At 30.6% G+C, this 15,312-nt stretch overlaps 2 protein-coding genes across 4 annotated transcripts in view; one reads left to right on the top strand and one right to left on the bottom strand.

The window, feature by feature from the left end:
• Mef2 (myocyte enhancer factor 2) overlaps positions 1–15,312 on the top strand; it is a 364,222-nt gene that overhangs the window by 226,880 nt on the left and 122,030 nt on the right. The gene's annotated exons all lie outside the window — the stretch shown is intronic.
• On the bottom strand, positions 2,785–3,327 carry LOC106683366 (uncharacterized). The gene has a single exon (XM_014424785.1). The coding sequence runs from the start codon at positions 3,325–3,327 to the stop codon at positions 2,785–2,787; it is 543 nt and encodes a 180-aa protein (XP_014280271.1).

A 15,312-nucleotide genomic window follows, 5' to 3' on the forward strand; every position in this document is an offset into this window, starting at 1 on the left:
AGATCCTTTCCTTGCTAGGTAGTCTGCTCTCTCATTTCCTTTAATGCCTTTATTGTTGTGATTTAATTTTACCTATTCATCCCTCTTCTCTCAATGTTTCTCAAGGTAGTGTCCTTGGTCCCATCCCCAACACAGTCTACACTCATGATATCCCAACCCGTCCTAACACTATCCTCACTACGTATGAAGATGGATTATGTATGCTCTCAGTAAATAATGGCCCGTTAATTGTTTCCTAAACTCTCCAATTCCATATCACAACTCTTGAAGAATGGTTTCAAAAGTGGAGGATTTAAATAAACCACAACAAATCCCATCACATCACCTCTACCCTTCGTCGTAATACCCAGGTTTATCCCTATAATAATAATCCACGTATCCCTGTTGGACCGATCCACTACCTACGACTAAATTTTGACAAACGACTAACTTGGGTTCCTCGTAGAAGACTATAAAGACTAGAACCTCCGCGTCGATGTAACAACCCTTACAAGATAAGTGGTCCAAGCTTGCAATCAATTAAATAAAACTGATTTACTTGTCTATAATATGTCTCCTCTAAATCCATTGAATTTTTTTAGTATCCAATCCTTGTAATCCAAAATCCTAAATTATCCCTAATTTTGTCACTTATAAAATCATCCTTAAGGACCTTACGATTTTACGATTTTTTCGATAATTTCGTAAATTTTAAACTCATGGTCATACCTTAAAACGTTATGGATGGAATTCATATTACATTTTCATAACTATAACTTAGTATAGTATGTCTTTTTGATAAAATACATAGTTTGGGAAAAATGCCAAACTTTGCGGTTTTGGGCTTAATTTTCAGAACAAAATAAGAAATGTTCGTTTTAAACTGGGGTTTGCCAGCCCGAAAAACATAGAACTCCAGGAAAACTGGTTACTTGGATTTTTCCACGGGCAACTGCCATTTGACTGGACTTGTGGTGGTGATTTTGATAATGTCATTTTTGAAAACCTAATCAGGTCTGTCAGGCTGTCAGTGATTTTTTGGGTGATTTCCCATGCAGAAAGCAACGGCTTTCAAGCAGGAGTTGTGTTTTCAGAAGAGCGTTTACTAGAATCGAAAACGGGGTCTTCCAATTACTCCTTTCGTTAAATGAATCCGTCGGTAGCTTCTAGTCCAATAATTTTTCGCATCAGCTACAACAGCCCAGTTATTTTATTTTTATTTTATTTTTTTTTATTTTATTTTTTTTTTATTTTTATTGAGATTTACAACTGTACATAATAAAACATTTAGTAAAATTCCTATAAGTTTATAATAGAGTGATACAGGCGTGTAGAGAAACTGTCCATTGCACTCTTGGAAACTGTCCATTGGTAGCACTCTAATAACGTTTTTAAATTAAAAGGCCTAGAGGCCATTTTTTCAGGCACTTCGGAGGATTGTCAGGAATGGATGAGGAAGCAAGGTTAGAAAGTAGTATTTGGGTGGTTAGGGAGTTTATAATGGGAGGAATGATATCTGCTTCGGACATTGACGATTTTGGCTTGTAAGGATTGGATACGGGACAAATTCGAAGGTTTAGTGGATACCCAAAGCTCGACTCCGTATGTACAGATAGACCTTATTATAGTTGTGTTGATTAGTCTTTTCTAATGAATTGTAAGTTAAGACCGTTAGTCTAGTAAGTGCTGTAGTAGTAGGATTAAGAATATTTACAGCATTAATTCATTTTAATTATCAAATTTAGTTCTTTTTCTTATTAATAAAATTCACATATAAATTCTACAGATACCAGGTATATGTAAAGTGGAAAAATATTTGAGATTTCCAGTATGGTTCATTATCACTTGTGTTAAAATGTTGCTCTAGTCAGGAATTTTTGGAAAACCTCTAAAAAAAGTTGGAAATTTCTCCTAAACTTCATATAAGACTCAGAAATTCCAAATTACCGAAATTGGTGATAGTATATGGATTTACTGTGCACAATTTCACTATAAATTGAACCGAATTCGCAACCCCGACGATCATCCGGGAAAGTACGGCTGAAAAGGGTTTGAATTGTTGAGGTATCTACTTACATAATTTCGTACGTAAACTAATGCCATGGAAGGGAGGAGTGTCGTTGAGTTCTGCATTTCCTTCTCAGGCTGTCAAGTCTTTTTTTTTTCCTTTCCCTCTTTCTCAGCCAATTATTATGTCATTCATTCTACTGATTGTTAATAGTTGTTACTGACAGGTGCGGGTTTATACGGAAAAGTGAAGATGAAATAAAAATGCATTAAAACGACATAAAAAAAACTCTTCTTATCCAGCTGACAAATATAAACGTCAAATGTCTACCTTAATCTTGGAATAAACCAAAAAAAAAATTATTTTCGGGCGCCTGGGAAGGTTATCGGGAATAGAAGAGAAGGTTAGAAATTGGTGGGTTTATGTGGTTAGAGTCATAATAATATTAGAATAGATATCTGGTTCGAGCTAGATCGGCTACTTGTGGAACAGGTCTTCATAGCTGATTTCAGTTGAAGCAAAGTGCCGACTATTGATTATAAAATAAGTTAGTAGCGTTTTTATGTGCGTTTAGCAGTTCTCGAGCGAATTAAAGTGTTTCCCGTTAGAGTTTTGAAGGGCCTGAAATAAGCGAAAATTTGTTGGGGCTAGGTCTGGTGAATAGGGTGGATGGAGGATCACATCTCAGCCAAACTCCAATAATTTCTGCCGGGTCTGCAAAGACACTTGAGAACGGGACGTTATCGTAATGGAAAACTACTATGCCTTTGCGATAGGCCAATGGTGAACTCTTTTGCTCAACCATCTTCTTCATCATCATGGTTGCCCCTGGTTTCCCAAGTGGACCTGGCATTCGCTGCCATTCCATCGATCCATCGGAGCTGGGGTCTTCCAACTCTCCTTGCCCCATAAATTCTTTCGTCCAGGATCATCTTAAGAATCTGATCCTGGGCCATTCTTATTACATGGCTTGTCCACCGAAGCCGTCTCACTTTGATCACCCTTACAATATCCGGGTTCCTGTAGAGTCCTGCCAGTTCAGCATTGGTTCTCATCCTCCAGATTCCATCAGCATAAACCGGTCCATAAATTCTCTTCAATATTCTCCTCTCGAACCTTAGGAGAAGGGCTTCCTGTGAATGCTGTGACATTACCCAGTGTCCAGCATTCCACTTTTGCTCAACCTCTGCCTTTAATTGTTCCAACTGTACACAGTATACTCCAGAATTAATTGTCTGGTTGGGCGGGAGGAGCTCAAAATAAAGTACACCTTTCCAATCCCACCAAATGCTCAGCATAATTTTTTTTTTATGTAATCCTGCTTTTGTAGTCGTTAACATCGGGTTACTTCGTTTTCCAAAGGACTTTTTTCCTCACAATATTATTGTATTACACCCACTTTTCATCTCTAGTTATCAACCTCTTTAAAAATGGATCATTAACATTGCGTTTCAGCTGTGAATCGCTAATGGATATGCGGTCCAATCTATTCTTTTCCGTCAAATTGTTATATATCCCCCAAATGATTTGAGACACTTGCATGAGATATATTAAGCGTTTCTACGATATCCCGTGTCGTAGAGTGAGAGTTATCTGTGACCAATGCTTGAATTTGGTCATCATCAACAGCAAACTACTTACGGACGGAGCTTTCTCCTAAGACATCATCGCCAACACACTGCAAATTTCGTTAACCGTCTGTGCTGCGGATTTTCCTTTTCGGAAATAAAAAATCATTAAATGACGAAAATGAATTTTTTTTTCTCTTCCATTTTGAGCAAGCAAAAAACCACTTACTGATAAGGAATCTTGGTTGAAACTGATGCATAAAATCACCTTAAGTAATCCTTTTTTAGAATATGTAAACATGATTTTATAAACTCAGAGAAGATTAAATTGAATTATTGAAAGACGCTACGAACTTATTTATTTTTTACTTATTTATTATTTACAGTTCTATTCCTTAACTCCTGACAGATTTTAGTATCGTCTTGTAAGGTAGTAGTTTTTTGTATACTGAAAGCCTCGATTTTCTGTTTAGCTGTCTGTATTATAGTCCAAATCTTCGATTATGTTCTTTTTTTAAAAATTTAGTACGTGGATTCCAGGTACTGGTTGTTGTAAATTAATTAAAGTTTATTCAATAAACATTGGAGAAATAGATCCAGAGTAATTACTCATGGCGATGTTGGATCCACGAGGCATGTATGCGTCTGCTTCTTCTCTAATTGCAATTTGTATTCATTAGATACAACTCTATCGCTGCAGTATTGAAAATTATCTGTCTCATCGTTCTTAAGCAAATAATATCAACCTAAAACCTCTTGGATGAACTTCATATTGCTTACATTGCTGGGCAAGTCTTACTCGAATATATATATTATTTATTTAATTTACAAGTGAATGTGATGTATGATAACAATATTGTCCATTTAGTTAAAGGACATCCATTGATACCTCTCCATAAACATTGACATTTATAAACCAATTTAGATTTCTATTCCTGTGCCTACGTAAACGTCATCTGATGTTTGGTAAGTCTTCGCGTTGGCAGTCCATGAATTTTTTTGTATATAGTAAGTTAGTCATGAAACCGTTTACACACTGATTTAAGACCAGTCGCACCGATTCATGGTAAAACTAAGATTGTCCACAAGTTTAGCACAACTCCAGTTACTTAGCAACTTCTTTCTGGTCTACAGTTTTGTTAATCAGGATACCTGAAACTGGGATAACTGCCAAACTCCGAATTTCCTATCACTTCTGTTGGAAATTGTGGATCCCATTAAATTTAAGATTGATTCAACAGCCAATTTTGACGGTCAAAATCTCTTAAGTAATTTTTCATCTGACCACTAACGGTAAAGTTTACCGCCAGATTGAAGGTTAACTTTTCTGGTGCAATGGATAATTATTGGATTTACTCCTGATTTAAGAAATCGATGGTGCAACCAGACCTTCTGAACCAAGCGCTCTAGGACCCTTGCCCAAGCCCGCTTATCTATCAGGTCATCCCTTAATAGTTGATTGTACGTATATGGTTTGCAAGTCTTTGTGTACGTTATTGTTACTGGCGTAAGGGAAAGCGGTGCTGATAAGTATTAGTACTTTTACTGCTGTAATTTCAGTAAGTTTTTTTTGGGGGTATTCGTTTTTTGCCAAATATTTGTGCTGTGTCCAAATCAGTCTGAGAAGATTAGTACAAATCTTTAGTTTATCCAAAACTGGTCATTTAAATCGTTTATTTAAAAGATGAATGATTTAAGTCAGAAGTAAAGTTTTTTTTTTTTTTTTTATTTGGCGGGTTCGGGTCAGTCGTTTGTCCGTCATTCTAAGGTACACACTAATATATTATACGTGAAATAAATGTAGTTTTATTAAATTTATAAATGTAAACTGACTTATATATATTTTTTTTCAAAATCTATTTTATAATTTTTTTTTTAAACTTTATATATTGATATATATTATAATCTGCCACACCATTTTGGGAAATAGATAGTAGTGATGAATGATCACATTCATACTAAAACAAAATAAAATAAGAATGAAAAATAAATAAATAAATGAAAGAAAAAAAATAGTACATAAAAATAAATAAAATCTCTCTTAAAATATATACAAACAGAAAGAACATAATCATAATAAATATGTAAATATAATAACATAATCATAACATAAAGAAAATGAACATAATCAAACTATGTGCATGAAAAAATAAATAAATCAAATAATATAGTAATATAAACAATATTTTATAGTTAAAAACATACTCTCCTACAGAACTATTTTTTATTAATAAAATATTTTTATTTTTAATACAGAAAATTCATTTAAAATTTATTTTAGCATAAAATAGATTTTGATTTCATAAATTTCCTACTATAAATCCTGTATCGATTTAGAGGAGCGCTGAGTGGGCGTAGGTGTTTAGAAGGACCAAGGCAACCACTGGCCCTTTATCACGACTTACGTCTATAAACTAAATCCAACAGTCCCCTCTGAAATTAATATTACGTTGGAGTAATATTAAGGTTTACAAGGGAGGATTAATGTTTAAATCGTTATAGTAAATATTATATTTTCATTTATTTGTGTTTCTTGAGGATTAGCGAAAAATTAACAATTATGTTGAGGCAACGTTCCTCCAATTTATTGTGTAATAATAAGTTAAGGAAATTATTTGAAAATGAAACCAACAATTTTTGTTTTGATTATGACTATGCGAAAATTATGGATTCATGCCCCATTAATAAACCTCATATCATTATTGTAGTTAATTTTTATTTTGTTAAAATAAATAATACTATAAAAATCTAAGGATATTAATAATATCAATGCTCTATAGTGAACAGTTTTGTTTTTTTTAGAACAAATAAACTTGTTTTACAACAAAACTCCTTAGCTAAAATGTGCAGAATTCAAATTAAGATTAATAAATTTAAACATTACCATTGTGTGTGTTGTATATCAAAAATAATTTAATAAATTAACTTGTCCTTAAATTTTTTAAAAATTTATATCAGGGTTTACAATCAAACACATTAAGTAAATTTGATGTAAGATCAAAATGGAGTGATACAAACGTGTAGAGAACCTACCCATTGGTACCACTCTAATAACGTTCTACATTTGTCCTTAAAATTAAGTTGAAAATTCTTTCTCTAAATGTTTTTCTGATGTCGAACTGTTTCCTGACAATGTTTTATAATATTTTTGTTATGGAAAATGTTTAAAAGAATGGTAGGTGGTGTGGTGAAAAAAATATAAATTTGGACCTAACTAAAAGAGCAGATGAACTTTTATATTGAAGGCGCCAATTTATTAGAAAAATATCTGCCAAATAAAAATAAGAAACAGGGAGTTTTTTTATCTTTATATTATGGATTTTTTCTATAGAATTTCTAGAATTTTAAACGTATCTTATGAATTTTGTCGAATTTATAAAAATAGTATTTTTAGGTTTTTTTTATAATATTATTTATTAAACAAAAATATAATCTAGCACTTAAAATTATTTTATGCTACAAAATCGAAAGTTAAATTGTGAATCTATATTTCTGTACTGGATTCTTCCATATTTTGGTAAATAACGAAATAGTAAAAAAAAAAAAAATCTTACCTCATTTTATGGAAATAGAAATATAATGTTATATGAAGTTTCCTTAATGAAGGCGTAATTCTCTTACTGACAATTAATAGTTATAAATATAAATAATGTAATGTAAATAAATAAATGCTCTGTCAGATATGTCAGTTGAGTTGAAATGTATCAAAAATTCCTAACCTATCTTAAAAGTGTGCCTCTAGAGTTAGGGTTAACGGATATGAAAAATATTCGGGTTCCACTGAAAGGAAAGAACTTGGCAACAGTTAGCTTCTATTTATGTGTGTGAATAGAGGAGCAGTTTTCATAATTTTCCTTATAAAAAAGTGATTTAGTATAATAAATTTTAATGTAGTGCTAACAAACTCATAAACCTATGTAATGAAAATATATTTTGTTTAATTATTTTTCTTGAATCACGATATTGCAAAACTGAATACGAGAATTCAAGTCTAGGTTTAACAATTTATTTTTTTTTATTTTATTTATTAATAGATATTACTATCTGCCACACTGTTATGGGCAATAGGCATTAGTGATGAAATATCACATTCATACTAAAAATAAAATAAAATAAGAATGAAAAATAAATAAATAAATGAAAATAAAAAAGAACGTATAAATAAATAAAATCTCTCTTAAAATATATACAAACAGAAGGATAAAGAAAATGAACACAATCAAACTATGTGCATGAAAAAATAAATAAATAAAATAATGATAAAAATAAAAGAATCTCTAGTCATATTTACATTGTCGACCTGAGGATCCCTGAGCCTACTCTATCCCCCACGTGTGAGGGGTGGTTCATAAGATCCTAGAGCATCCCTCTCGCCGCATCACTGGTAATGAACCAGTGGAGGCTGAGCAAGTGCGCTAAAGCCGCAAACACTCAACTTGAGTGGAGAATCTGACCATTGCCAGATCTCCAAATGTCCATTTTTATTTTACAATAAGTCTCTTGGCCACTGCCGTTTCAACCTTCGAGGTGGATTGTAGAGAAGGGTGGAACTAGATAAGGATTGAACCGAAGGATTAGGGTGGTTTGAAAGGTTTATATGGAATTTTGAGAATTTGGTTGGTTTAAGGTCAAGGACAAAAGGGATATGAAGGTCATGGTGTAAGGTTTAACTATTAAATTCATATGGACCAAGTATAAACGTTAAAATAAAAAATCTTTGGAATCTATAATGAGGAAGATGGTCCGAGTGTGGTAAAAAAAAAATCAAATAGTAATTAGTAAGTATTTAATTTAAGCCAATTTACTTTATTAATTTTTATGTAAGTTTTCACATATTTAAAATCATATTTAACCATACCTTAGTTTAATAATTTCCATCTTTTCTCTTTCTTTTAGTTGTTAGTATCTTTTTTAGCCCAGATGAAGTCTTGCAAAGTGGGATGAAACGTTGGCTTACATTAATTGTTTAATTACTATTTGAGTTTTTTTTACCGTACCCGGACCTTTTATACAAAATTTCTGCACCGAGGAGGACCTATACAACCAATGAGTGGGATTGTCAAGATTCATTTCTCGTGGCTGATGTGAAATAAAAATTGACGTCCGAGGTGGGATTCGAACCCAACAAAAACAACCTCTTAAACTAAACGCTCTGTAACCCTCGCCCCAATCTGCTCGGCTTTCAGGTTCTCAAAAAACTTTCAATTTTCATATTACTTTGAATTGTGGAAAACAACCCACTCATGTTCTTTTCAAAACAGCAACTTCATTATCATTTATAATGGCAATAATTTTCGTTACTACAATTCAAGTTATGAGGTAAGTCCAAAATTACTATACCTATGTTTTCGTGTTTCCATGGTTGTTATGACATTTGTTAGAAAGTTCATTATTATCATAACAAACTCCAACGTTTTTATAAATTCAGCTTGCTTAAACATTTTTCGTTCATTACTTTCTTCGAATTAATTATTTGATATCAATTATTTCAAAAAATATTTCTTCTTTATTTGTATGTTTTGAAACAGATCGTCTATTTGTGTGTTTTTTTGTCAATCTCCATTACCGTCTTTATATATTGCATATTACTTTTTTTCTAAAATCTTTCCTATGGTATATAATTCGTTTATATTACCACTTTTTTTTTTTTTCCGGAAACGCATTTCCAACCCGGACAAAATATTTTTTCTTCTTATCTGCTTTACTTAATTATCAAATCTTTTTGTAGTTTGTATTTATAAATTTTGTATTGCTACCGAACATGAGAGATAGTTAATTATTCCAAATGGGGTAGATTAAGGAGGTTATTCTGAATACTGGTCATTTAAGCCCTGTCACACCCTTTCAATGAGGATTAGACCTAGCTGATATTAAAGACCGTTAATTGCATTTTAGAGCAGTTTTGGGATGTTTAAAGGGTGTAAAATTATATAAGGGGTTTAATTATGTATTATATAAAGGGTGTATTATATATTATATCATGTAGAACTTCCGCAAAACGTTGCTATAATTATGACTGCCTTAAAAACTTAATTCCAATTTCGTAAATATTTTTGTTTTGCAATCACGCTGTTCGCAAACACATCCTAGACCATTTATTTTGAAATAAATATTTGGAAGCAGTGATCATTAAAACATGAATTTCCGTTTAAAAATCAAATTTGGAATTTTTCATGATAGCAATACTTGCAGGTAGCATTCTATGTATTTCATGTACAAACAATTTTAACTAAAGAAAATAATAATAAAATTATTCAAATATTTTTATTGTTTAACTGTTATTCATTATTCTACTTTTTTTTTGCATTTGAAAAGAAGATAGCCTCGAGATCATCTTTTCTAGGAATGTTATTGAAGTTCTTTTTTTGGCCAAGATTTATTGGAGTTTTATCAATGGGTAGATTTTCCACACGTTTGTATCATCCCATTGTGTATCTAACATCTAATTCACTCGTATATATTCTAATACAGTTGTAAATATCAATAAATTAATTTTTTTTAAAAATTGTACCTGATGATGGGGTGATGGCCCCGAAACGTAATGTTTTATAAATGTTTTTGAATAAAGGAATCTAAAAACAAAGCAGATAATTTTCACTATACCTAACTAAATAAATAAAGTTTTCATTATTTAATTTGTGTCTAAGTGTTCAAACTTTGCATTCTTTTCTTTTTCAAGGAAAAACGCTCATCACTTTTCAATTCTTTATTTAATTTTTGGCGACGTTTCGGACATTTGTCCTTCATCTATAATTAGATTAGAACAAATTATATCTTAATAACCCTTCACATTTACATAATTCTTGACTAGATCATGGACTTTATAATAATTATTATAAGTAATGTTGACATAAATAACGAAATGAATATCTAGCAATAATCAGGCCTATACAAACATGGGTAGAATTAAACTAATATGAATTAAAATGCAACAGTCAAATTACAGAGAGTGACAAGTACATAAACATATATAAACAGGTATAATTAAATTTAAATTAAATTTTGTTGAATATTATAGTGCAACATTAATTTCAGGAAGAATAAACGAATTTTTTTTTAATCAAGTCAAATCACTTGAAGGGGTGATAAGTAATATAGGATAACTTAAGTTAATTACATAAAAATATATTAATAATTAGCTTTTCTTACTTCATATAATAATTTTCCTTTGGTAATGTAGTCATGAATTATGTAAATGTAAGGTATTTTAAAATCAATTTTTTTATACTTTAGTAAATAACTTCTACGTTTTAAATTATTCTATCTACGATGAAATATGACCAGAAAATAAAACATTTTAATACAAAGGCTTACTCGAATAAAGGAAATTGAGGTATGATCGTATTATCACCAATGTTCCTGATCAATTCGTCCTTGTCCAATTCGTGGCCTGACTATTTGTCGTAAGTCCGTTTCCGTTATAAACGTTTTATATATTCCACGATGACGGAGTCTAGGCTCAAACTTGCTTACGTCACCAAAGGACTAGCGTAGAAAACACGGAATACTGTTCGCACATTTCTTGGCAGCCATATTGTTAAACAAGATGGCGGGATTTATTTTTGGTCGAGGCTAGTTGCCGATCCCCTTACCCTATGAGTCTTCACTTGCCCGGCACAGCTCGAATCTATTTTCTAGTTTTGACTAAAATTTTAGTAGTATTAGTTTTATCTTCCCTATTCCGTCTATATTTCTTAATATTTAAGATTTGATATCAGTTTGGTACTTTTAAGATTTCAAATACAGTTTTTTATTGTCGGTATAGAATTGTGTCGGTTAGAGAGAGACCTTCGAACCTGTTAAGTCAGCTAAGTCTGAAAACTGTTTTTTAAAAATTTAAATAGACTAATTGAAAGATTAATACAGTTTCTATATCAGTATTAAATCAGTTACTGTCGTATATTTTTCAGTCCTATGTCTGAATAGTGTGGCTCATAGATTAGTTTGAAAATTACCTTCAGCCTTTAAATTTTAAATAAAAAACGCATGACTGCTTTGAAGACTATTGCCCCTTCAAAATTATCCTTTCATGTTTATATTTTTTTTAATTAATTGGAAATTATCGTAAATGGGTTATTTTGCTAATACAGTGCCGAGATGATACTTGCACTTTTATGATTAACTCTATAGCGTAGTAACCTCGGAACTGCAGCGATGCTGATTCAGCTAATTGGGGGTTGACATTTATTTCTGTGGCGGTCCCACAAAATGAAAACCTCTGACCCCTACCATGGTTGGATTACGGTGGTACCCTATAGATAACCCCTCCCCTCCTCTACCCCGTATGTCAGAAATGACAATTTAAAAAAAAATGACAAAAGCGGGTCACATAAAAGGGGAAAAAAACAATATTTTTTGTTTTCTCTGTATTTCCTTTCGGTATACGTAGTAAACAACGAAATATTTATTTTTTCTCTATTCTTTTTCGCACTGTATATTATTAAGGCCGAATTATAATAACCTTGAGTTTTAAATGAATAAAATTTGTTTGCCGATGACAGTCATAAATTATTTTATAAAAACCTTTTGATATGGAAGCTATTGAAAGTGAGTTTAAACAGGGCGTATTACAAGGTTAATTATGTCAGTTATGAATTGAATAATCAAAAACAGAATTTAGTGTTACACTCCTCCTCACCAGTTGGGTCTGTAAATTCTACATCTCCAGTTATAGTTATAGTTTCTCTAAAATTTTATTATTTTTTATACTTCTGTTCTATTAAAGTTTAATTTGAAAAACTATTTTAGTTTCGCTTTATTTATTTCAAAACTTATTGAATTTTATAACAGAAATTGAAGTGGTCTTGAACTTTTTATCGACCCCATAGGTTCTCTTATCATATTTAAATGATTCATTTACGTTTTCCAGATTTCAGTAACTGTGCATTGGATGGGCATATTTCTTCACATAGTTTCATTTCACGACATAATAAAATATATTTAAAGGTATTTACAAATATTGTTCTTAAGAATTATTTCAGTTAAATAAATCATATAACTGATGCCTCTTACACTAAAAGTGTAAAACAGTGTAAGGTACGAAGCAATGAACGAATCCCTAAAATGTTAATTAACACTGAACCGACAGGTAAACGTCCAAGGGTAGACCGAAGTAAATACTGATCTCTTAGATTTAGGTTTGGGCGGATGTATATGGAAAACGATTGCTAGTATCGGCATGGAACCTTTGGGTTCACTAAACCTTTATTTTTATTTAATAACCTATAAAATATGTCGGTTATATTCTACTGTACACCTTACCTTTCAAACGAGGGCAATAAAATAAAATGCAATAATATTTGCAGAATATAAATAATTAAAAGATATATATATATCCTATAAATAAATAAGCAATAGGAATATAAAGAAAAAAGAAGAGAACAAAATTTGCCTATGTTATAATTAGCACATTGAATGAAATAAATTACCGTTGTACAGAAAAGGGTAAAATGTATATTATAAAAATATTTTTTAATAAGTGTTTAAAATAAAAAATTCTAAGTATTTCGTTCTAAGTTATATTTTTCCCCTTAGTATCTCAGATATTATACAGATAGTATCTCAAATATTCCTTAGTAGAATGTTAAATCTGCATTTTAAGTAACTGCAAAATCGTATTTTGTATGTCACTCCTCGAAATAAAAAATGGTTTTTAATATTTCTTATTCCATTCCTTTAAAATATAAAATCATGTTTAGCATTATAACACAAAATACTATTTTTTGCATTTTTTTTTATTTGTTAAAATATTTTTTGTAGTTTTGTTTGTTTTCCCTAAAATACAAGATACAGATTCATGTATTTTTCTTGTGTTTTGAAATTATGTCCATATCTGATTTTTTATTCATATTAAGAACCAGGAGATTAAACCATGCTCTTTAATTATTAAATTTATTTATTTTTTTATTAAACTTCTTGTATAAAAATAGGAGTTCCATATTGTAAAGTGTTGTACTTACAACATTTTGTGGAAAAATTACTACTTTGTTAAGTACAACGGCAATGTTAACATAATAAAAATATTTTAACGCACGTATTATAAATGTTATTTATAATTGAGAAATATTAAACTTATAACTAAACGCTTTCATATTCATTTTATTTTCCCATCAATTTTACTGCAATTTATTATGGCTGTTAATTTTGTTTAATGGCACAGATTCATCTCTTTTTGATTCATTTATTTATTTTTTTCAATCCTACTTATTATTTTTTTTTTTTAAAGGCAAAAATCTTTATTAAAAATAGTTAAGCAAAGTCTTTCCACGATACATAGAGATTTATTACAGGAGGCATTGGTATTTTCTTGGAATTAATTCCCGCAATTACGGGATTTTAAGTTTTTTTTTGTTGGTATATTTTTGATATAATAAAATACAAGTCTTCAAAATGTGTTGGTTTCAACATCTTTATTTTTTTTTTCTTTTTAAAATCATAAAAAAATATGCGCTATCAATTTGCAAAATACATTATGCCGAAGAAGATTATATTATAGGTTTTAAAAATGACTTTTGAAAAACTGAAATGGCCAAATACTTCGCTCTTTGTTCACTCGGCGCTTAATATCTTTAATCCAGTCTGCCTCATCTTTAAAATTAATAAAACCTAATAAATTTTTGTAATATTGCTAAGTCCTCGTAGATCTGTTTGTGTTCAATAGTTTCCGAGATGAAATTTTTAAAATACTAATTTTTTTTTACTATTAGAAATCAGCATTTTATGAATTTGTTTTGGCAACTAACATGAAAACTCCTTCGGACGAATCCTTATAAATATCTTTATGGTACATTTACTTACATTTAATTTTAATGTTGATAGACATCTTAATATCTATACAGTTTGTCAAAACCCATTTTTTTCTTTTTCCAAATAACAAAATAAACAACACTCATGAATATATTTTGGCAAATATCAGGGAATCTACTACTCTTACTAAGAGATTCATTGTTAACTTGCATGTTGCAATCATATATCTCTATTATATTAGCCCTAATAGAGTTGTTCAAGTTCAGTAGTTCTCAAGATACAGTATTTCAAAAAGCAAAATTTTTTCCAAAGATCGAAAAATCAATATTTTGTGAATTTAATTTAGCAAATTTCATGGAAACTACTATTCCTAGGAACGCCGTATGTGTATGTCAAGTCGTTCGAAATCGAGGAGTAGGAATATAAATTAACTATTAGACGAACAGATATCATTAAACACTCAAATTAAAGCTAGTTGTTAGCACTATAATGTAGTTAATTACTTTTATCTACGTAGGAGCAGAAATTTTCATGATATTCCCTAAAATGAATTCTCAAAATATTGTTTTTATGTTATTTGAAAAAAAATTCTTTTTTGAAAACCATTTTTTTTCTTTGTTAAAATAAATTTTAGGGGGCTTTTACTTGAAATACTTCAACATTACTTTTCAAAGACATTTAAATTATCTCTCTATGAATAATATAACATGTAATGTGAGAAGTGAGTCGAGCAGGGAGAAGATTAGTCGTGTAAATAATAACAAAACAGAAAGTTTGCTTCGTATTTAATAAATAATATAAGAAGATATATTATTTATTTTTTTTATTTTATTTATTTATTGATATTTACAACTGTATAAAAAAATACAAACTGTAAATTTTATCATAATGATATGATACAGAATGTAGAGAAACCAACCAGTAGTAGAACTCTAAAAACAGTTTACAATATAAGGTCACGAGGCCATCTTCTTTTCAGGCGCCTCGGAGGATTGCCAGGAATGGAAGAGG

This window comes from Halyomorpha halys, unplaced genomic scaffold, assembly GCF_000696795.3.
Source record: "Halyomorpha halys isolate HHAL.00 unplaced genomic scaffold, Hhal_1.1 Scaffold27.1, whole genome shotgun sequence".
Classification (NCBI taxonomy): domain Eukaryota; kingdom Metazoa; phylum Arthropoda; class Insecta; order Hemiptera; family Pentatomidae; genus Halyomorpha; species Halyomorpha halys.